Here is a 19,626-nt window from a genome sequence, read left to right as displayed (position 1 = left end):
CACTTGCCGGCTTAGACCTTTAAATGCTAGGTGTCAGGGTCAGCGTGGGGGAGGGGGGGTTCAACTCATGGGTATCCTCTCTCCTCTAGTACAGTTGGTGGGCTGAGTCTCTTTGGAGATTCCTAGGCCCATAGGAGGGGAGTGATTCTGGCAGAGATGGTCTTCAGTGTCCTGTCTAGGCCCAATCCATGGGAAAGGATGGGAATATTCCCTTTAGTTATCTCGCCAATTATACCATATGTAAGGTACGAATTCATCTATTTTTGAGGAAGTTTTTGGAGCATATCGCTAACAGACTGATGTGCACTTGAGTGCGCCTGTCTAGCTTCCCTTGTCTAGGTTGTGCCTGTCAAAGTGTCAATTACCCTCGTGCATCGTTTCGTGCATTGCATATCACAAGATCTATGCGCACCTCGTCACTCTCCCTCCCACAGTGCGTGTCAGTCCACTATTTGAGGAAGTCCATCCCTTCACTTTTCCATTTGCCTTCACTTTCTCTCGAAGCTTGTGAATCTCTGCTTTCTTGCTCTCTTGCTTTTTTGCTCCATTTTCATTTCTGCTCCCTTCCAACCGCACTAAAAGATATATATATATATATATATATATATATATATATATATGTCTATATAGACAATAATAAAAACGATATCGTTTTAAAAAATACGTATGAAGTTTGGGTGACTTCGACCTTGTGAGGGCTCCAACATGAACCATTTAATTTATAAAAGCAGTTTTGACTATCAGGCTACTCAACCCTCCATAAATTTAGTTACAATATTAAATTTATTTATGAGAGTTGGAGCCGGTATTTTGGAACCTTGCCAAACTCCTACTTCGACTATTTTTTACCGTCTAAGAGTATTGGTATTGGACTCATCAAATAAGTTTAATCTTCAAAATTTGATGAATTTATATTTAAAATTACTGTATTAGATTCACCAAATACTAAAATCTGAAACTTTAAACTATAGTGCATTCCAATTCATTTTCAAATTTAAAGACTTACTATTCACACTCTATAACCATTATTTTATTTACTTAAATTATTAATTTTCAATTTTGAGCCACAATATATTTAAGTTGGAAAATAATAATTTAAGTATCAAATTAAATTATTAATTAATATATAGTTAGTGTAATTGTAAAATATAAAAAAAATAAATTAAAAATATTATTATTAAAAAAATAATATTATATTATTATTTTGATGAATCTAATAGTTAATCTAATGTGAGATTATAGATAGAGAAGTTTTATATTTATGAAAAATATGTAATTTTTATCAAATTTTAAAAATAAAAATGATAAATCAATATTGATGCTCTAACTCCTATTCCGATTCCAAACTTCAAATTTTCCGAATTCGTCACAGGCGAAGTTGGCGTCTGCTGAAGTCAGAGCCATCGAAAGTTTTGCTCCCTGCTAATCCAAACATAGGCTTAGTGCACTGTATCCTAGAAAGTTCGCTTTGAAAATATCGTCCTGAAATGTATAGACCTTGTCTACAGACAGACGGTGCTTATGATTTTCGCCTGACTGCTTGGAATTTTCAACATCGTGCACTTCGGGGCTTGAAATACTAAAGTGATGCAGAAACATGTATACTTTTCTTTTCTCATTTATCTTTCTCTAATCAAAGTTAGATTAAAAAAATAATCAGATTTATATACGAGATGAGTAGATAAAGTGAAAGGGGATTGTCTTTGATTTCAGAGAGGATCGGAGGGGAAAAAATTTAGAGCACCAATACTGCTCATCATCTCATTCGATATTAATTATTTATAAAAAAGTGAATTAATTATTTTATAACTAACCTTATTTAAAATAAATTATTTTATTAATTATTAATTATTTTATAAAAAAGTGAATCTAACCTTTAATAAATGCTAAAAAATAAATTATTTTTCAATGAAATCTACTTTTTTTAAAAGAACTTGCATGAAACTTATCTATTTAAAATTTATATTCAATATTACTCATAATTATCCGTCTTTATTATCAGATATTGGTGCTTTGAGGTTGAAATGTTACAATTTACTGTACGTGTAGTGCTAGATTTTGAATTATTCAATTGGATCGCAAATTAGTCGATTCAAGATTCTATGGATTGGAATGTTGTAATACACTTTGTTGTGGCTGGAGTAGATCTAATGCCCATGAATAATCGACCTTCAACGATGGAATGCAGGGAATTTAAGTGGAAAAGGAACTCTTGAAAAATGAATATGTTTGAATGTTAGAAGTATCTCATATTATTTAAAATTAATAATGAAATAATTTATGAATAATAAAAAATAATAATAAATAATTTGTTAATAGTAATAAATTATTCATGAACAATTGTGTTTCCAAACTCTCAAAGAGCCCCGAATTCCGCTTTGTCCTGACCATTATAATAATTAGGGCACGGTGAGACATAAATCATATATATTTTTTTAGAATTTCTCTACCATTAAACATCAGTACGTAAATATAACATTTATTATGGGACCTATAATAATAATAATAATAATAATAATATTCAAAATACAACTTTTTTTTTTTTTTTTTTTTTTTTATGTTAGCATAGATGTATTTGATGTTTGAAGTGAATTTGCATATTTATACAATGAGTAATGATATTCACACAACACATTTTACATTACATTTCACAACATATATTTTAAAGTAAGGGTATTTTTATAAATTGATGTTATTTTTATAAAGTATTTTACTAAACTATCATTTATTTTAAAACATGGTTGTGTAATGTATTATGAAATTGATGTGTTTATCATTTTTCTTAAATCTTTTCTCATTGTTTATGACTAATATAATAAGTGGGATGCAGTAGGTACTAGATTCTAGGGGTAAAAGTTGGTTGGTTCGGACTGTAGAAACTGACCAGACCGACTCGGGATCAAGACCGGTCAGTCTCGATCCATGAAATAGAGGACCGAAAATTTTCGGTTTGGTCCCGATCCAAGATTTGCCCAACCCGGACCAAACCTGACCGATCGAATTTAAAAAATATATATTTTATATATATTATCTATATAATAATCGTATAATTAATTATGTAATTTTCATATAATCTATCTCCATTAAAAATATAAAATTTTAAATATACCATTAACAAATTAATATTTTATCAATTAACTAATGTATAATGCCAATTAACTAATTATACAGTAATTATATAATTTAATATAATTTTTATTCAATTTATTATCATTGACTATATAAAATAATTTTTTATTGAATTAGTTACATAATTTACATTAATAATTCACTTAATTTTAATTTAATATTTTAAATTAACTTTTTTATTAATATAATTAAAAAAAATTTAAAAAATAATTGAGCGAGACCAATAACTATCAGGCGGTCGGGTCCGATTCCTAAAAATGTTCGGTGCACCTAACCGATTTACACCCTGCTACATTCAATGAATTCTGAATGTACCACGTGGTAATTAGAAGTAAACGGAGATGTCGGGGTACCATTGATCTCCAACTTTGCTGAAAAATTGTAGTTCAACGCATTAAAGTGCTTGTCCTTTCCGGCACGTGGTTGTAGATAGGAATAGGAGTTCTCCTAATATTATTATAGTAATACTTTATAACGTATTTTTTTCTTATTTTCGTTCCATTATATAAAATATTATACTAATATCATCCTTTAAATTATTTTGATTTAAACCCAAAATTAAGATTAAAAGTTGATGGCTAATACCATTAATATATCATTAGATACATTATTAGTTGGAAGGGTAATGACCAATGAACGTGTCTGACTAGAGACTTGGATTTTTCAACATCTAAATTTCTAATTGCCCGCAGGCTTTATGTTAAATATTCAACATACAAATTTCCAGATTGGTATCTTTAACGTACAGCGCAAGTCCATCCTTCCTATTCTCCGTAAAACCTAATCATATTGGTTCTTTTGATTTGCAGGCCAAAGAGAGAGGAACAACGAAGATCATTTCAGGTTGCTCTCGTGCGGCTAAGGGAGGAGCTGCCAAAGGGCATTGACGGTGGGCTTTGGTCGCCGGTGTGAGGGAAAGTCGATAACGTGGCCGGTGAGGCACGGTGAGGTTGAGCTGCTTGAGGGAAGAGATCGGGTGAGAGAGTGCGAAGACGGGGCTCTGAAACGGAAGGAGAGAGAGGGAGAAAAGGAAACTGAGCGAAAAAAGGAAAGTGTTGGGATTTAAATCTCAACCGTCCATTTTAAGTCCTTAAATTTGATCTAACAATAGAAATTTAAACACTGATTTTAATTAATTTAAAATTAAAATATAAATAGCATATTATACATAAACTATCAAATTTAATTTATAAAATACTAATCTTTCATCATTAAATAAATGATGAAATTTTATTCAATATTTTTAAGAAATCAAAACCATATAAATAATTAGAGTTTTAACATAATTTAAGTATGATAATATCCTTAATTAACTAAATAAATAGCATATCATACATAAACTATCAAATTTAATTTATAAAATACTAATTTTTCATCATTAAATAAAAGATAAAGTTTTACTGAACATTTTTAAGAGAATAATATTATATCATACACTTAAAATCAACTTCAATTTATAAAATACTAATTTTTCATCATTAAATAAATGATGAAGTTTTACTGAACATTTTTAAGAGAAAAAAACTGTTTTACTGAACATTTTTAAGAGAAAAAAACTATCTAATTAATTTGAATTTTTAATATAATTTAAATTTCATAATAAATAATAAACATAAATAAATAGTAATTTCACTCTTATGCATTAGACTATTTTAATATTTGAAGTCACACTTTTTTTTTTCTTCAATTTGGCAGATGTGGCAAACGTGCTTTACACGTTTACCACTACTAGTATAATAATATGGGTGTATTTAACTGAATCCATACTAGTTAGTGTGTGGGTGTCCCCAAGCCCTTGTGAAACCTTAGAAGGTTTTGAGAATCTTCAAGTCTATCGTGGTGGAGGTAACCTACAGAAAAAGAGATTCTGATAGCTGGTTCATAGCTTTTCACTGTAATGCAATAGGGATCTCCATGAGTGGTCCTTAAAAAGAAATTGTAAAATTTGTAGTAAGAGCTTTCAAGGATGGGCGCTTACGAAGTTTGTTTGTAAGAACGTTTGTGTAGTGATTGTATGTGAATGTTTATTGTTAGTAAAGTGCGTATATTTCTATGCTCGATGATCGTTTTTGGATTTTCAGTGGCCCCAGTGGATTTTGCCCCATTCTGCATTTTTTGTTAGTGTTTTTTCCATTTTGATGTTTATGTAAGATTTTGTTCGTAGTAACCCGCACTTAAGTGGTTAGGGTGTCCGTCGACCCCCTATATCCATCTTAGGCAGCTGTTGAGCCCGTCAAGTCGTTCCTGAAGGACACCCGCATGAGGCGGTTATAGAGCTTGGAGGCTGGTTTTCAAAGGTAACCTGCTGGCGGTGGTTGTAGCAAGTGGAGACACTCGGATGTGGGTGTAGCAGGAGAATGCCTCGACCGCGTAACACTAGCAATGTGAGTATAGCGGGAGATGCTCTCGACCACGTAACTCTGGTGACAAGTGTAGCGAGAGAGTGCCTCGATCACGTCACCTTTGGCGAGAAGGTGTTAACGGGAGATCTTTTGACCGTTTTACCTTTAAATTTGAGGCTAGTGGGAGATCTCTCGACCGCGTCACTTTTTGGCGAGAAGCTGTTAATAAGAAATCCCTCGACCGTTTTACCTTTAAACTTGAGGGTAATGGGAGATCTCTCGACCACGTCACCTTTTGGCGAGAAGCTGTTAAAAGGAGATCTCTCGATCATTTTACCTTTAAATTTTAGGGTAGTGGAAGATTCCTCGACCACGTCACCTTTTGGCGAGAAGCTGTTAATGGGAGATCCCTCGACTACGTCACCTTTTGGTGAGAAGGTTTTAACAGGAGAATCCTTTACCGTTTTACCTTTAAATTTGAGGCTAGTGGGAGATCTCTCGACTACGTCACCTTTTGGCGAGAAAGTCTTAACGGGAGATCCCTTGACTGTTTTACTTTAAATTTGACGCTAGTGGGAGATCCCTCGACCATGTCACCTTTTGGCGAGAATGTGTTAATAAGAGATCCCTCGACTATTTTACCTTTAAATTTGAGGGTAGTGGGAGATCTCTCGACTACATCACCTTTAGGCGAGAAGGTGTTAACGGGAGATCCCTCGACTGTTTAACTCTAGCGATGGGTGTAGTGGGAGTGTGTCTCGATCACGTAACCCTGGCGAGGTGGGAGGCAAAGCATGACTGCAATATATGGCGGGAGCTAGAGATCGATCGTACCAACAAAAACAAACATGTTAGGTTAAATAATTCAAATCACAAGTGTGAAGTTTGAAAACCTAGTCCATCTTGCTTGAGTGGTAAAAGCTAGTGACATATGGGCGATACCCGTTGGCCACCATGCTTTGGCAACAATGAGGATATGGGATACCCGTGATAACGAATTGTTTGCTTTGATGACAACGGTTTAAGATGGTGAACAATGCTTGAGAGGAAAAGCAGTCGGTGTTTCACGCCATGCATGTGTTTTCCAACGAAGTATATTCCCGAGACGTATAGACACTAACTCTTTGTGGAACCTAGAGGAATTTTGTGGGGAAAGTCTTCCAAAAATTGAATTTGTTAGTAAAAATAAAATAGCAAGTTTGAAAGAGACGAACCAGAGTAATTTGTCCTGATTGAGATCATTTGCTGCTGAATAATTTTTGCATGGAAAAATTGCTTATCCTTGAGCGTTTTTGTAACAATGAAAATTCTTCGTCTTTGATAAGTTCAATTTTAAGTCAACTAGCTCGACTTTCTCTCTCTCTCTCTCTCTCTCTCTCTCTTTTTGGACTATCGCTGAGTAAAATTCATGTGAATGGCGTGGAAAATACTATGTATGGCGAGGGGCACTTTCTGTAATGCGTAACTCGCAAGCATCACCTCTCATCGAGCAAACCATGCATGGACTGAAGTCCTTGTGGCGAGTAGACCCACTGTGGCGAGCAACACATAACTGTCCGCAACTTGTAGTGGCGAGAACTGATGGCGAGGAGCTTCAGTGAAGTTATGGCGGCTAGTACTATTCATGAGGAAACTCACTGCGGCGAGGGAACATATGACTGGCAGCAACTTCGTGGCGAGCAAACGTTCACAGTGACAAAAGACCACGACGAGTTAGATGACGACTCATGTTCACCTCTTTTGCTCACGGTCACCATGGGAGTTCGTACAAAAACATGCTTGGTGGCGAGGAACACCGTGACGCTGGGCGAAGAGAGAGCAGCGAGGAACACTGTGACAGCTACAGAAAAGGCGAGAGGTACTTTGTGTGGTGTGTAATTGGCGAGCAGCAGTGGCGAGAACCGTTGGCCAGGAGCTTCCGTTGAGTGAGGAGCAACTTCTTCATCTCTCGGTTTTCTATATCAGGGAAACGGCAAGAAGATCACAGTTGTGCTTCGTATGCGGTTGGTGGGAGGTGGTCGCCCTGCAAGCTCACGGACACCAGTGTGTGGGCCTCCGGTAGCTTGTTGCTCTCTGCCCACACTGTGCACGACATGCACAATACTTCGATCCAGTGAGTTTCAGGCGAAAGCCTTCATTGTCGCTGCATCTCTGCCATCTCTGTATCATTAGTGGATCACCAATGGCTGCGGTTTCCGCATGGTGGAGGAAGTGGGTGCACGCTGTGTACCCCTTCCTACGTACGCAGTACATGGTGCATGTGTGTAATGCATCCGTTTCTATTTCTGTTTCTTGCGTTCTTCCTCCACGTATAATATACTTTTTTTATTCGCTGCAGAGTTAGTTTGTAAACAAAAAGAAAAATAACAAAGTTGAAGAGATGTTATCTGTTTTTTTCGATGACGGTCTTGTGAGTGTAGAATTCACATCATACAAGGGCGTGGCTAGCAGCGTATAATAAATATATATTTGTTTATTTTTTGGGAGACGATCTCACGAACCAATGAATCTAAACTTTTGCAGATGATCCCGTGAGTCGGAGAATATCCTTCTCCCAATTCTGGTATGGAGAAAAAGTTAATCCCATAGACAGCGCCAACTAGTAATGCCAAAAATGCATAACAGACTGGAAAGGAAGAAAGAGTCATCCTGAACCCAAGTTGGTGATTCGGGCTTCGATACTGTGCTCTTCGTGTTCATCCGTGAAATATGTAATAAATAAGCAAATAAAAATAAAATAAAAAGGGATACATGAATTTACGTAGTTCGGCATAAAAGTCTACGTCCACGAGTTGTTGGGGCAAAATCCACTATAACAGGTGATGATTTTACAATGTCTCGTGACTTCACATATCGCTCAATACAATGGAAGAATTTAGTTTCAAGAGAGTTGGTGGAGAATGCATGGAGAGAGCCTCCAGAGAGCTCTCAATTTGTGGGGAAGCTGCTCCTTATATAGAGGTTATTTCCTTAGAGTGATAGAGTCCAAGCTGACTTGTGATACCTTTTCATTTTAGGAGTCTAAGTCCATCTCCTATTAAAAGTCTGAATATATCTTCTATTAGGAGTCTCAGTTATCTCCCTCTTTAGAGTCTAAGTCTCTTCTTGACTTTATCAATTAGTTAAAATTGTCGGTCCCAAATATCCCTTCCACCGGCGTTTGCATGGAAGGAAAGTAAATCATCGACAATGACAATCGTTACTGTTTTGGAGTTATTTCTCTATTATGTTGTACGTGATAAGTTGTGATCATTTGTGAGACAAATTTGACTGTTTCAAGTTTTGTATTTGGCTTGCCTTTCAAAAACAACGTGCTTTTGGTTTTCGCAGGAACTAAGAGAAACAGTACTACAACTCGAATTGTCATCGTCGTTGTGCCCACTCTTGTTGGTATCATACTGGTCATCAGTATTATTTATGCATTTTTAAGAGTGAGGAAGCGCAAGGATCATTTTGAAAGTAAGTACAACATGATATATAGCTCTTGACATGATCTTGTATTCCTCGTTATTTTTGAGATTTTGAAGGCTATTTTTGTATATTATATAACAGTTCAGAAAATTCATGACTTTGTTTTTGCACTTGGGTAACACTGGGCTTTAGGAAAAGTAAAAGGTTTTTTCTTATAAATGGTTCCACTCTCTGTTATAAGTTACTAGAGATACGAACCCAAAAATTATCAAATTAGATGCCATACCAGCTTCTTGTATGCTTTCATATTGAGCAAATTAATAAATCATTCGAGTATGTATCAACCTGGCGGCCGTTTCTTTTCTGAAGCCATGGATGAAATGGGAAACGAGGAATCCTTGCAATTCGATTTCGACGTTATTAGAGCTGCCACATGCGAATTTTCTGATGCAAATAAGGTTGGAAAAGGTGGATTTGGGCCCGTTTATGAGGTATGAAAACAGTATTACCAAGCATCTATTGTCAAAATATGTCAAACCATTGTATTTAGTTCCTGAAAATTGATTCGAATTCTTTTATTTATGCCTTATTCTCTCACATATTCAGGGTAAGCTTCCCAATGGACAAGAGAAAGCAGTAAAAAGACTTTCGAGAACCTCAGGACAAGGAAATTTGGAATTCACGAATGAGGTTGTATTAGTGGCCAAGCTCCAACACCGAAATCTAGTAAGGCTCCTTGGATTTTGCTTGGAAGGGAATGAACGACTTCTTGTGTATGAGTTCGTACCTAACAGCAGCCTTGATCGCTACATATTTGGTACCATTGCATTCTATGTTTACATTGGGATGAAGATATTTTCATTCATTTCCTTAAAAGATCATATATTTTAAATATTTTACTGAGTAAGTACGATTCCATGCATATGCAGATCCCAGGAAGAGTGCAAATCTAGATTGGGAGATATAAAATTATAAAAGGCATTGCTCGAGGGCTTTTATACCTTCATGAGGATTCTCAACTTCGGATTATTCATCGTGATCTCAAAGCTGCTAACGTTCTATTAGATATAGAAATGAATCCTAAGATTTCAGATTTCGGCATGGCAAGGATGTGTGTATTGGATCAGACTGAAGGCAGTACAAACAGAATTGTGGGGACCTAGTAAGTATATAAACATATCCAAATAGGGTTAGAGCTAATGACTACAATTTTGCATTTTCTATATGATTGATTTATGTTGGTTATTTGCATCAAGAAAGGCATATGAAGAGATGGAAATCAAATCAATTGAAAATAATAATCAAAGCTCTACTGCCTTCAAATTGAAGTTGAGTTTATTAATATTGATATGCAGTGGATATATGGCACCGGAATATGCAATGCTTGGGCGATTCTCGGTCAAGTCAGATGTCTTTAGTTTTGGTGTGCTGATGCTGGAGCTCGTAAGTGGTCAAAAAATTACTTCTTTCCGTGAAGGGGAGAACATAGAGTGCCTTCTAAGCTATGTGAGTGTATACATAATTATTTGACCCCAGTTCGTTGTTAAAATGAAAACCAACAATATTCTACACTATTTTCTTTGACATGTATGCGTGAATTAATGTATATCTTCAGGCTTGGAAAAACTGGAGAGAGGGGACTGTTGAATTTTGAGGAGTTGCAGACAAAGAAAGAAAATATCAAGAAAGAGCAAAGATGGAGAGGAGGAATTCTCATTGAATTAATTCATCTGAATGTTTACAACGATAGCTATATATATACCATGACTCAAATAATAAAACAAAGAATAACAAACTAATTCTAGAAGCTTCTACAAAGGGAATATTCTAACAAACTTTTGCTAAGCTGTCAACAAGAGAGTATTTTGACATTACGTGGGAAGTCCTCTCTGTGGTGTGGTTGTAGGTAGAGTCAATACATCCTCAAGTAACTCCTCTGATCCTTTTGATGAAGTTTGAGACTCCCTCACAAGATGGGCATAGATGTTGAGGATGCCCATCTTGGACAGCAAGAAATGTAAGGTAGCAGCAGGTAAAGCCTTGGTGAATATGTCAGCCAACTGAAACTTGGAAGGCAGATGAACTGGCATGATGGTTCTTGATGTAACCCTTTCCCGAATAAAATGACAATCTAGCTCTATGTGTTTAGTCCTTTCATGAAAAACTGGGTTCTTTGTGAGGTGTAGAGTAGATTATCTATCACAGTACAATGTTGCAGCTTTAGAATGATCAATCTGGAAATCTTTTAGTAAAGAAATGATCCAAATAATTTCACAACTTGTGTGGGCTAATGCCCTATACTCTGCTTCAGCAGAGGATCTAGAAATTGTTGCTTGCTCTTTAGACTTCCAACTAATCATAGAGTCCCCAATGAATATGCAATAACCAGTAACTGATCTTCTTGTCTTTGGGCAAGCTGCCCAATCCAAGTCACTAAAGGCCTTCAAATGCAAAGTTGACAAAGTAGAGAAGAAAATACCTTGTCCTATAGAACCCTTCAAGTATCTCAAAACCCTGTGAGCAGCTTGCAAATGTACCTCTGCTGGTTTGTCAATAAACTGGCTAAGTATATGGACAGCATAAGTAATGTCTAGTCTTGAGATTGTTAAATAGATCAGTTGCCCAATCAACCTTCTGTAGGCAGTAGCATCCATTAACAAATTTGTAGAAGTGTGACTAAGCTTGTGATTAGTTTCAATGGGAGTGTGGACAGGTTTGCATCCCAAGAAACCAGAATCCTCAAGGATTTCAAGAGTATATTTCCTTTGACATATATGTATTCCAAACCTTGATCTCGCAATTTCCAAACCCAAAAAATATTTCACCTGCCCCAGATCTTTGATCCTGAATTGTGAGTTCAAATGTGCCTTGACAGCATTGATAGTTGACAAATTTGAACTACCAATAAGTATGTCATCTACATACACTAATAGAGCAACAAAACCATTCTCATCTGACCTTGAATATAAAGAATAATCTGATTTAGATTGTTGGAATCCAATAGAAAGTAAGAAAAAAGAGAATTTTGAATTCCATTGTCGAGAGGCCTGCTTAAGGCCATATAATGACTTGTGCAGCCTACAAACTAACCTCTCATTTTCATCATGATTCTCCCCCTCGATTTGATAACCTGGAGGTAGGTCCATATATATTTCCTCATCAAGATCTCCATTGAGGAATGCATTATGCACATCCATTTGGCTTAAATTCCAATTATGGATGGCAACTAAGGCCAGAAAAATTCTAATAGTGGTAAGCTTAACTATGGGACTAAATGTTTCTTGATAATCGAATCCCTCAATTTGAGTGTAGCCCTTGGCCACCAACCTGGCCTTATATCTTTCTATAGACCCATTTGAATTAAGCTTGATCTTAAAAACATATCTGCACCCAACTGAGGTTTTTCCAGGAGGTAAATTAGTGACTGTCCATGTTCCATATTCCTCTAAAGCTTTTAATTCAGACTGCATTGCTGTTTGCCAATGCTGATCACAACTTCTTTGTAGGTTTTTGGTTCATGCAAGAGGGAAAGTGAGAGTGCAAAAGTTTTCTGTGATGGAGAAAGATGTGAGTAGGACAAGTGTTTGTGAAGTGGATGATTAGTGGAAGATAAAGATGATACTTGAGTGGGGTTGGTAGTAACTACTTGACAGTGATAATCATGTAGATATGAAGGAGGTTTTCTAACACGATCAGATCTCCTAAGAGGAATGATGGACTGATTTGTATTTTGTGAAGGATTTGAGAAAGGATCAGGTGGAGTTGTTTCAGAATGCTGATTATCAGAAAAAGAATCTGATTGAGGAGGATTAATGTGAGGGAGAGAGGAACTAACAGGTGAATTTGAAATGGGAATATGAGAGGAGGAATCAGATTGAGATGTTGAAGGAGTGGTAAGATTATTTGTGAAGAAAGAAGATTGTTTTGTGATAGGTAAAATTGGAGGTATGATTTGATCATTAGAGGTGGATGTGTTAAGGTCAGATTTTTGAAAAGTAAATGTAGACTCATAGAAGATCACATCCCTAGAAACAGAACATGACTGACTCTCAATATCATAAACCTTGTATCCCTTAACACCAGTTGGATACCCTATGAAAATGCACTTTCGAGCAAGAGGGTCCAATTTGCATCGATTGTGTTTGTGAGTAGAGACGAAACATAGGCAACCAAATACTTTTAAATGATCATAAGATGGTGTGGAAGAGAAAAGTTTCTCATATGGTGACTTATTATTTAAATTAGGTGAAGGAATCCTGTTAATTAAATATGCTGCAGTGAGGACTGCATCACCCCAAAACTTCAAGGGAAGGGAGGATTGAAAAAGTTTGGCTCTTGCAACAGAAAGAAGGTGTTAATGTTTCTTTTCAACAACTTCATTCTGTTGTGGAGTATAAACACAAGACTTTTGATGTAAGATTCCATGAAGATTATAGAAATCTGTCATATTGAATTCAAGACCATTATCTGATCAAATTTGTTTAATTTTAGCACCAAATTGAACCTCTACCATGTGAACAAATGATTGTAAGAGAGATCTTACTTCAGTTTTAAATTTCATAAGAAAAACCCAAGTCACTCGACTGTAATCATCAACAATTGTTAAAAAATAATGGTGTCCTTGATTGGATACTTGGGAATAAGGCCCCCAAATATCACAGTAAATTAATTGGAAGGGAGAATGAGAAAGAGATGTACTCAATTGAAATGATTTTCTCTTTTGCTTAGCCTAATGGCAAATAGTACATTGAGTTTGCTCTCTACACTTTACATTAGGTACTTGAGAGTGAATTAAATTCATTCTCTGATTGGATAAATGTCCTAATCTAAAATGCCATAGGTCAAACTCCTGCTGTCCATTTGCATTGAAAGCTTGACTGTTGATTGAAGGCTTGAAAGGATGATTGAATGGAAGGGACTCTTTGACTGCAGTGCCATGAAGTGAGTTGAGAAGGAGGTAGTAGAGTCCATTGTGGACCTTAGCTAGACCAATCGTCGTCCATGAATAAAGGTCCTGTATAACACATAATTTATTCAAGAACAAAAGGCAGAGAAGAGGATTAACTGTGAGTTTATTCATATAAATCAGATTAAAGCTGAATGATGGCACACATAGAACATTGGTAAGAGTTAATGATTCTGAGAGTTTGACAGTTCCAATATGAGTGACTTGAACTTGTGTCTTATTAGGAAGCTGCACAAAAGCTTGAGTAGAACAGATTATAGAAGAAAAGAGAGAGGTGGAACAGACCATATGGTCTGTAGCACCAGTGTCTAGAATCCAAGGTGCCTTTTGTGCATCTTGTGTGGAGATGAGATTACGATGCATTAATGAATCAGGAACAATAAAAGCACTAGAGAGGCAGACACTTTTACCTGCCATATTAGAACTTGGTGAGAATTTGGTCACAACATCAGTTGATTGGGTGGGGTTAGGCAAAATTGATGAGGCTTGACTAGAAGGTTGATGGATCTTTGGCTCATGTACGTTCAACTGAGATGTCTGAGCATTAATCAGAGCAACCAGTTGCTGAATCTGAGCTTGATTAAGAGGCAACTGTGATAAACTTTCCAAATTTTCCTCCTGGTTTAGAGATTGTACCTGATTTGCAGAGTGACTAGCACCAGAAAAACCACTAGAATACCCAGTTTTAGATTTAGTAAATTTGAAATTTGGTAGAAAACCAACCAATCTAAAACACTTCTCCTTAGTGTGTCCAACCTTACCACAATGATAACATGTTAGATCGGGTTTTTCTTTCCTCTTGGTGTTGTGAAAAACAGCAAGAGCTGATGGCTCAGGTGAATGTAGTGTTACAGTACGTATTTGTCTTTGCCTTTCCTCTTGCAAAACCAAGGAGAAGGTTTTGTCAAGGGAAGGCATGAGGCTCATGAGTATGATCTGCCCCCTTACATTATCATATGTATCATTTAACCCCATCAGGAATTTGAAAACATTATCTAATTGCTGTGTTTTGCCAATGTTATTCAAAGCATTACAGGTACATTTTCCACATAAACAATGAGGCAAAGGTCTGTAGCTATTCAACTCTTCCCATACAACACTGAGTTGGGTAAAGTATTCACTTACAGAGAAGCTTCCTTGCACAATAGAACTCAACTGCTGCTGAAGATGATAGATCCTTACGTTGTCAGGTTGTGAAAAACGATCTTTGAGTTTCTCCCAGACATCCTTGGCTGAACTCATGAACATAACATTTGAACCAATCTCCTTTGAAATGAAGTTGAATATCCAGGTGAGAAGAAGATTGTTGCATTGCAACCAGGGAATATAGAGAGGGTCAGAAATATTTGGTGTGGGAAAAGAGCCATCTAGAAACCCTAGTTTATTTTTAATGAAAATGGCCAGTGTGAAAGACCTATTCCATGTAAGATAATTTGAACCTATTAAAGGTGGAGTAACTATCACAGTGTGAGCATCGTCACTATGGTGTATGAAGAAATGACTATTAGGATCTTCTGAAGGAGAATCATATTTGGGTTTTTTGGGTTGAACTTTTTCAGCCATTGAGACAGAGAAATGTAGATATGAAAGATTAAAAGAAGTGAAGAATGAAACAATAGCAAAATGATTTTTCAGACAACTTGGGCTCTCGATACCATGTTGAATTTTGAGGAGTTGCAAACAAAGAAAGAAAATATCAAGAAAGAGCAAAGATGGAGAGAAGGAATTCTCATTGAATTAATTCATCTGAATGTTTACAACGATAGCTATATATATACAATGAATCAAATAATAAAACAAAGAATAACAAACTAATTCTAGAAGCTGCTACAAAGGGAATATTCTAACAAACTTTTGCTAAGCTGTCAACAAGAGAGTATTCTGACATTACGTGGGAAGTCCTCTCTGTGGTGTGGCTGTAGGTAGAGTCAGTGCATCCTCAAGTAACTCATCTGATCCTTTTGATGAAGTTTGAGAGGGACAGCTGCGAATCTCATAGATCTCACATTGAGGAGTGCTCCACTGAGCGAAATCATACGATGTATTCACATTGGATTGTTGTGTGTTCAAGCAAATATTGCCGACAGACTAGACATGGCTACAGTTGTTCTCTTGCTTAATAGCAATTCCATTGCTCTCCCTTTGCCCACACAGCCCGCAAGTTCTATGCAAAATGGGGTTCCATTAGCCACATCAATGAAACTGGACACTGATTGCAGGCCAGTGAGTCAGTACGAGGTTTCGATTACGGAGTTAGATCCTAGGTAGTGTTTTGTGGGTGTGGCCACGGTGTACGTGTTTTGTGCAAATTTCACTTGCTATTATATATGATTCATTTGATGCTTTAAGGTTGTAGTCTTCTCCGACTCTTGATTCAATAGCTATGATTCATCTGATGTGCTTGCACCAAGAACCTAAATCCAACCAATATACAAAGAATTACCAAGTCAAAATCACATGCATACCTATTCAAGTTACAACATCATGTCAATTGTTTTTGTCAGTACTTTTGTGATTTGGGAAAAAAACGAATTAAGTACCTATCGATCGAACAAATTTATAATTTGATGGTGAGACTGCAAATCGAGCATTAATATGTGTATAGGATAATATAAGATATATATTTCGGAAGCCCCAAATGAGAGGAGAACTACTGCCGTTAGTCTTTACGGCCATGTGCAACGCATCCAGGTTTTAAATAATTTTTTCTTGACCACGAGCCATGATGCTTAGTTCTATGCAAGCTTTTTGAAAATTGAGTACTCTTCAGAAAAAATAAGACCTACTACTACATAAAAGTAAATTTTTTGTAGTGGATATCACTGCTTTTAAAAAGTCTACGGCTTTGAATGTAGCTTGTAGATCTTGAACTTGTACAAATTATTTTTTTTTGTTGAAATGAAATGATTGGTTTCCTTGTTTTATACATTTTATTTTCTTCCTTCTTATATTCTCATCATTTTTCTCCTGTCCCTAATTACTGATCGCAATTTAAATTCATTATTTAAAAAAATCTCTGAAATTCTGGAGTTGAACAGCCGAAAGTTTCATTTAAAAAAAGGTTAACTACAACTTCATAATGCTGGAGCTCAAGCTACCAAAATGTCTAATTCAGTTCATGAACAAAGTGTTGGTTTTTTTTTTTTACATATACACTACCATTTATCTATAATTGATGACTGATCATAAAGGTGAGAAATAAAAGCGCTACCATTTATCTCTACATATACACTACCATTTGTCTGTAATCTACCATGTGTGTGTATAAGATGTTTGCTTTTGCCCAAGAAAGGCAGAGACGGAAGGTTTACTTTTATAATAAGCAAATTGAAATGCGTGAAGTTATTAGCAGAAAATATGGGGATTACATGGAGTGGGAATGGCCTTGGATTGACTCGATCCTATATTATTAGGGATAAATTATAGATAATTCTATTAGGCTCAATAAATGAGTTAAAGCCCATAAAAGAGTTTATCGGATAAGTTATATTTATTTGAACCTAGAGTTAAGGCTCCATTATTTTTTAAACTCCAAGCTCGTGAGTGTTAGACTCCAAACACTATTACGCACAAAAGAAACTTGCCTAAGGATTGGTTGCTGCAGCCAGCCCTCACATTCCCAGACTATCACATCGCCTCCTACACATTCATAACACCCACATCCCTTCCTCCCTCACATCTCACGGCCTCCGCCCAGTGGCTGTCACCACATGTCCTCAAACCAACGGATGTCCAAGCCCCAAGTCCTCCACCGTGAGCCTCTTCCTCCAAGCCGTAACACTGTAGCTTCGTCCCTTCTCACGGCAAATAGCCTCCATGCACGACCAGTGCTCCACTCGTTAGCCTTCACATTAAAGCTCTCTCCTCCACGCTGCAGTAGTCATGGACAGCCACCGGAAAATAGCCTCTGCATGCTCTTTTACATCCAGCCAGCCCGTGCTGCAGGAAGCTCCTCCATGTCTCCTCCCTCAGCCGCAACACCACGATGAACCACCTAGATCTGCCGTAGTCCACTGTAAACGACAGACCCCATATGGCAAACCCTGTTTTACCACCCGAGAACGAAGCAGCAATGAAGCCAGCCGTGTCCTCTTCCTCCACGACTACAACCTCCCCACGCTCAAACACCACCTTACTGAGACTACACCTCTTGAGCCATCGACGAAACCACCGCAGCCCCTGTTTCCCTTTGGCAGAAGGAATTAGAATGAGGAAGCCACGCCCCCAGTGCCAATTGTGAACCACCGTGAAGACTCTGTGAGCTTCCGTTATTGCCAGCTTCTATTACCCAGTCTTGAGCCACCGTGAAGCCCACCACGCCCCCCACTTTCAGTCACTACTCGTCCCCACCAGAAGATCACGGCCAAAGCCCCACACTGTCTCTCGAGTAAGCTTCCCTTTCCTATAGAATGCATAAACCTTGTAGCATGAAATATTAAGTGTGTGGCTTAAATTACAAAAATGCCCATACCTATCTAAGACTAACGGGTGAGAATATTTTAGTGTTAGGAAGAATTTAGGTTTAGGAAATATAGATTATTTTAGTAGTTTAGATTTTAGAAATTTATGCAAATTACTTGTTTATTTTTATAGGCGACCGATTACGTGTAGAAAACAGTAGATTAGCGCTATGAGGTAAGTAGCATGGTCATACCCTTACACGTTGTGCGGTAAACGACATGTTTCCTTTTATAAAAATGTTATGCATGTATACCTTCATTGGAAGCCTTTTTTTACGTACCTAAATCATGATTTTCTATGAGAATTTTTGCATTAAAGTATTTATGAAAGTCGTGATTTTATGTGAAGGTTTATGAAAATTCATGATCTTATGTGATAATTTATGCATTAAAATAGTTATGGAAAGTCATGCATGATTTTATGTGAAAGTTATGTATAAAATTATTTATGAAAAATCATCATTTTTCGTGAGTATTATGCATTAAAATATTTATGAAATGTTATAAATTTATGTGAGTCATGTATCACGACATGTTATGAAGGAATGTGATTTCTTTTGAAATATATGATATGACAAGTATGCAAGTATGATTATGATGAAATATATTACTTATCAAAAAAAGATTATGATGAAATATGAATGATATGATATGTAACGGCCTATGTTATGATTTGAAGACGGTACCTATCTTATAGGCATATTGCATTGCCAGATCGTACATGCTGGTAGTGCACCCAGTATGTATTTCTTATGTATGGATTTCACAAACCGTGGTCACGGGCGGAATCAGAATCTACTTAGATTCTCTATCCCTAACTCACGAGGGTCAACAGTATGTATAGGCCTATGATAAGTGAAAGATAAGTTCATATTCATGCTATTTACGTATGTATTTATGAGTATGCATATTTTTCCAGAAAATCCTATGTTTATTATATTTACTGTATGATGTGTTGCTTATTGAGTATTCGACTGATTTTTGTTTGCTTTTATGTTTTTAACCACCTCAGGTGATGATCTTTTTGAAGATGAGACTGCAGGACAGAACTTGACCCTGGGAGGTAAGGCAGAGGCCTAGACAGATTATGCTATGATTAGTTTTATGATTTTAGTTTAATAATTTATTTTGATTAGCACATGAGACTTCAGTGATTTTCAATAAGTGCTTCCTCAGACTCTCTTTTAGATTTTAGTATTTAAATAAGATGAAAGTTATTTATTTATTTATGGGATCTTTCATAACTGGCGCTTCGTTAGTCAAAAAAGTTTTTAAGTCAAGTTTAGTAGCACACTTGTTTCCAGAGATTTTTTAAAAT

General features: G+C 36.5%; 2 protein-coding genes across 2 annotated transcripts in view; both read left to right on the top strand.

Moving 5' to 3' along the window:
- Nucleotides 1-19,626, top strand: part of LOC121264375 (putative receptor-like protein kinase At4g00960) — a 46,258-nt gene that overhangs the window by 15,750 nt on the left and 10,882 nt on the right. The gene's annotated exons all lie outside the window — the stretch shown is intronic.
- LOC121264690 (putative receptor-like protein kinase At4g00960) lies at nt 7,053-16,301 on the top strand. The gene is made up of 9 exons (XM_041167979.1): nt 7,053-7,329; nt 7,437-7,529; nt 8,802-8,930; nt 9,252-9,373; nt 9,489-9,699; nt 9,948-10,044; nt 10,238-10,388; nt 10,498-10,519; nt 15,827-16,301. The coding sequence occupies exons 1-9, from the start codon at nt 7,053-7,055 to the stop codon at nt 16,114-16,116; spliced, it is 1,392 nt and encodes a 463-aa protein (XP_041023913.1). The 3' UTR covers nt 16,117-16,301.

Source organism: Juglans microcarpa x Juglans regia, chromosome 5D (genome assembly GCF_004785595.1).
Source record: "Juglans microcarpa x Juglans regia isolate MS1-56 chromosome 5D, Jm3101_v1.0, whole genome shotgun sequence".
Classification (NCBI taxonomy): domain Eukaryota; kingdom Viridiplantae; phylum Streptophyta; class Magnoliopsida; order Fagales; family Juglandaceae; genus Juglans; species Juglans microcarpa x Juglans regia.
The sequence above is the reverse complement of the archived record's forward strand: the minus strand, read 5'-3'. Positions and strand labels throughout refer to the sequence as shown.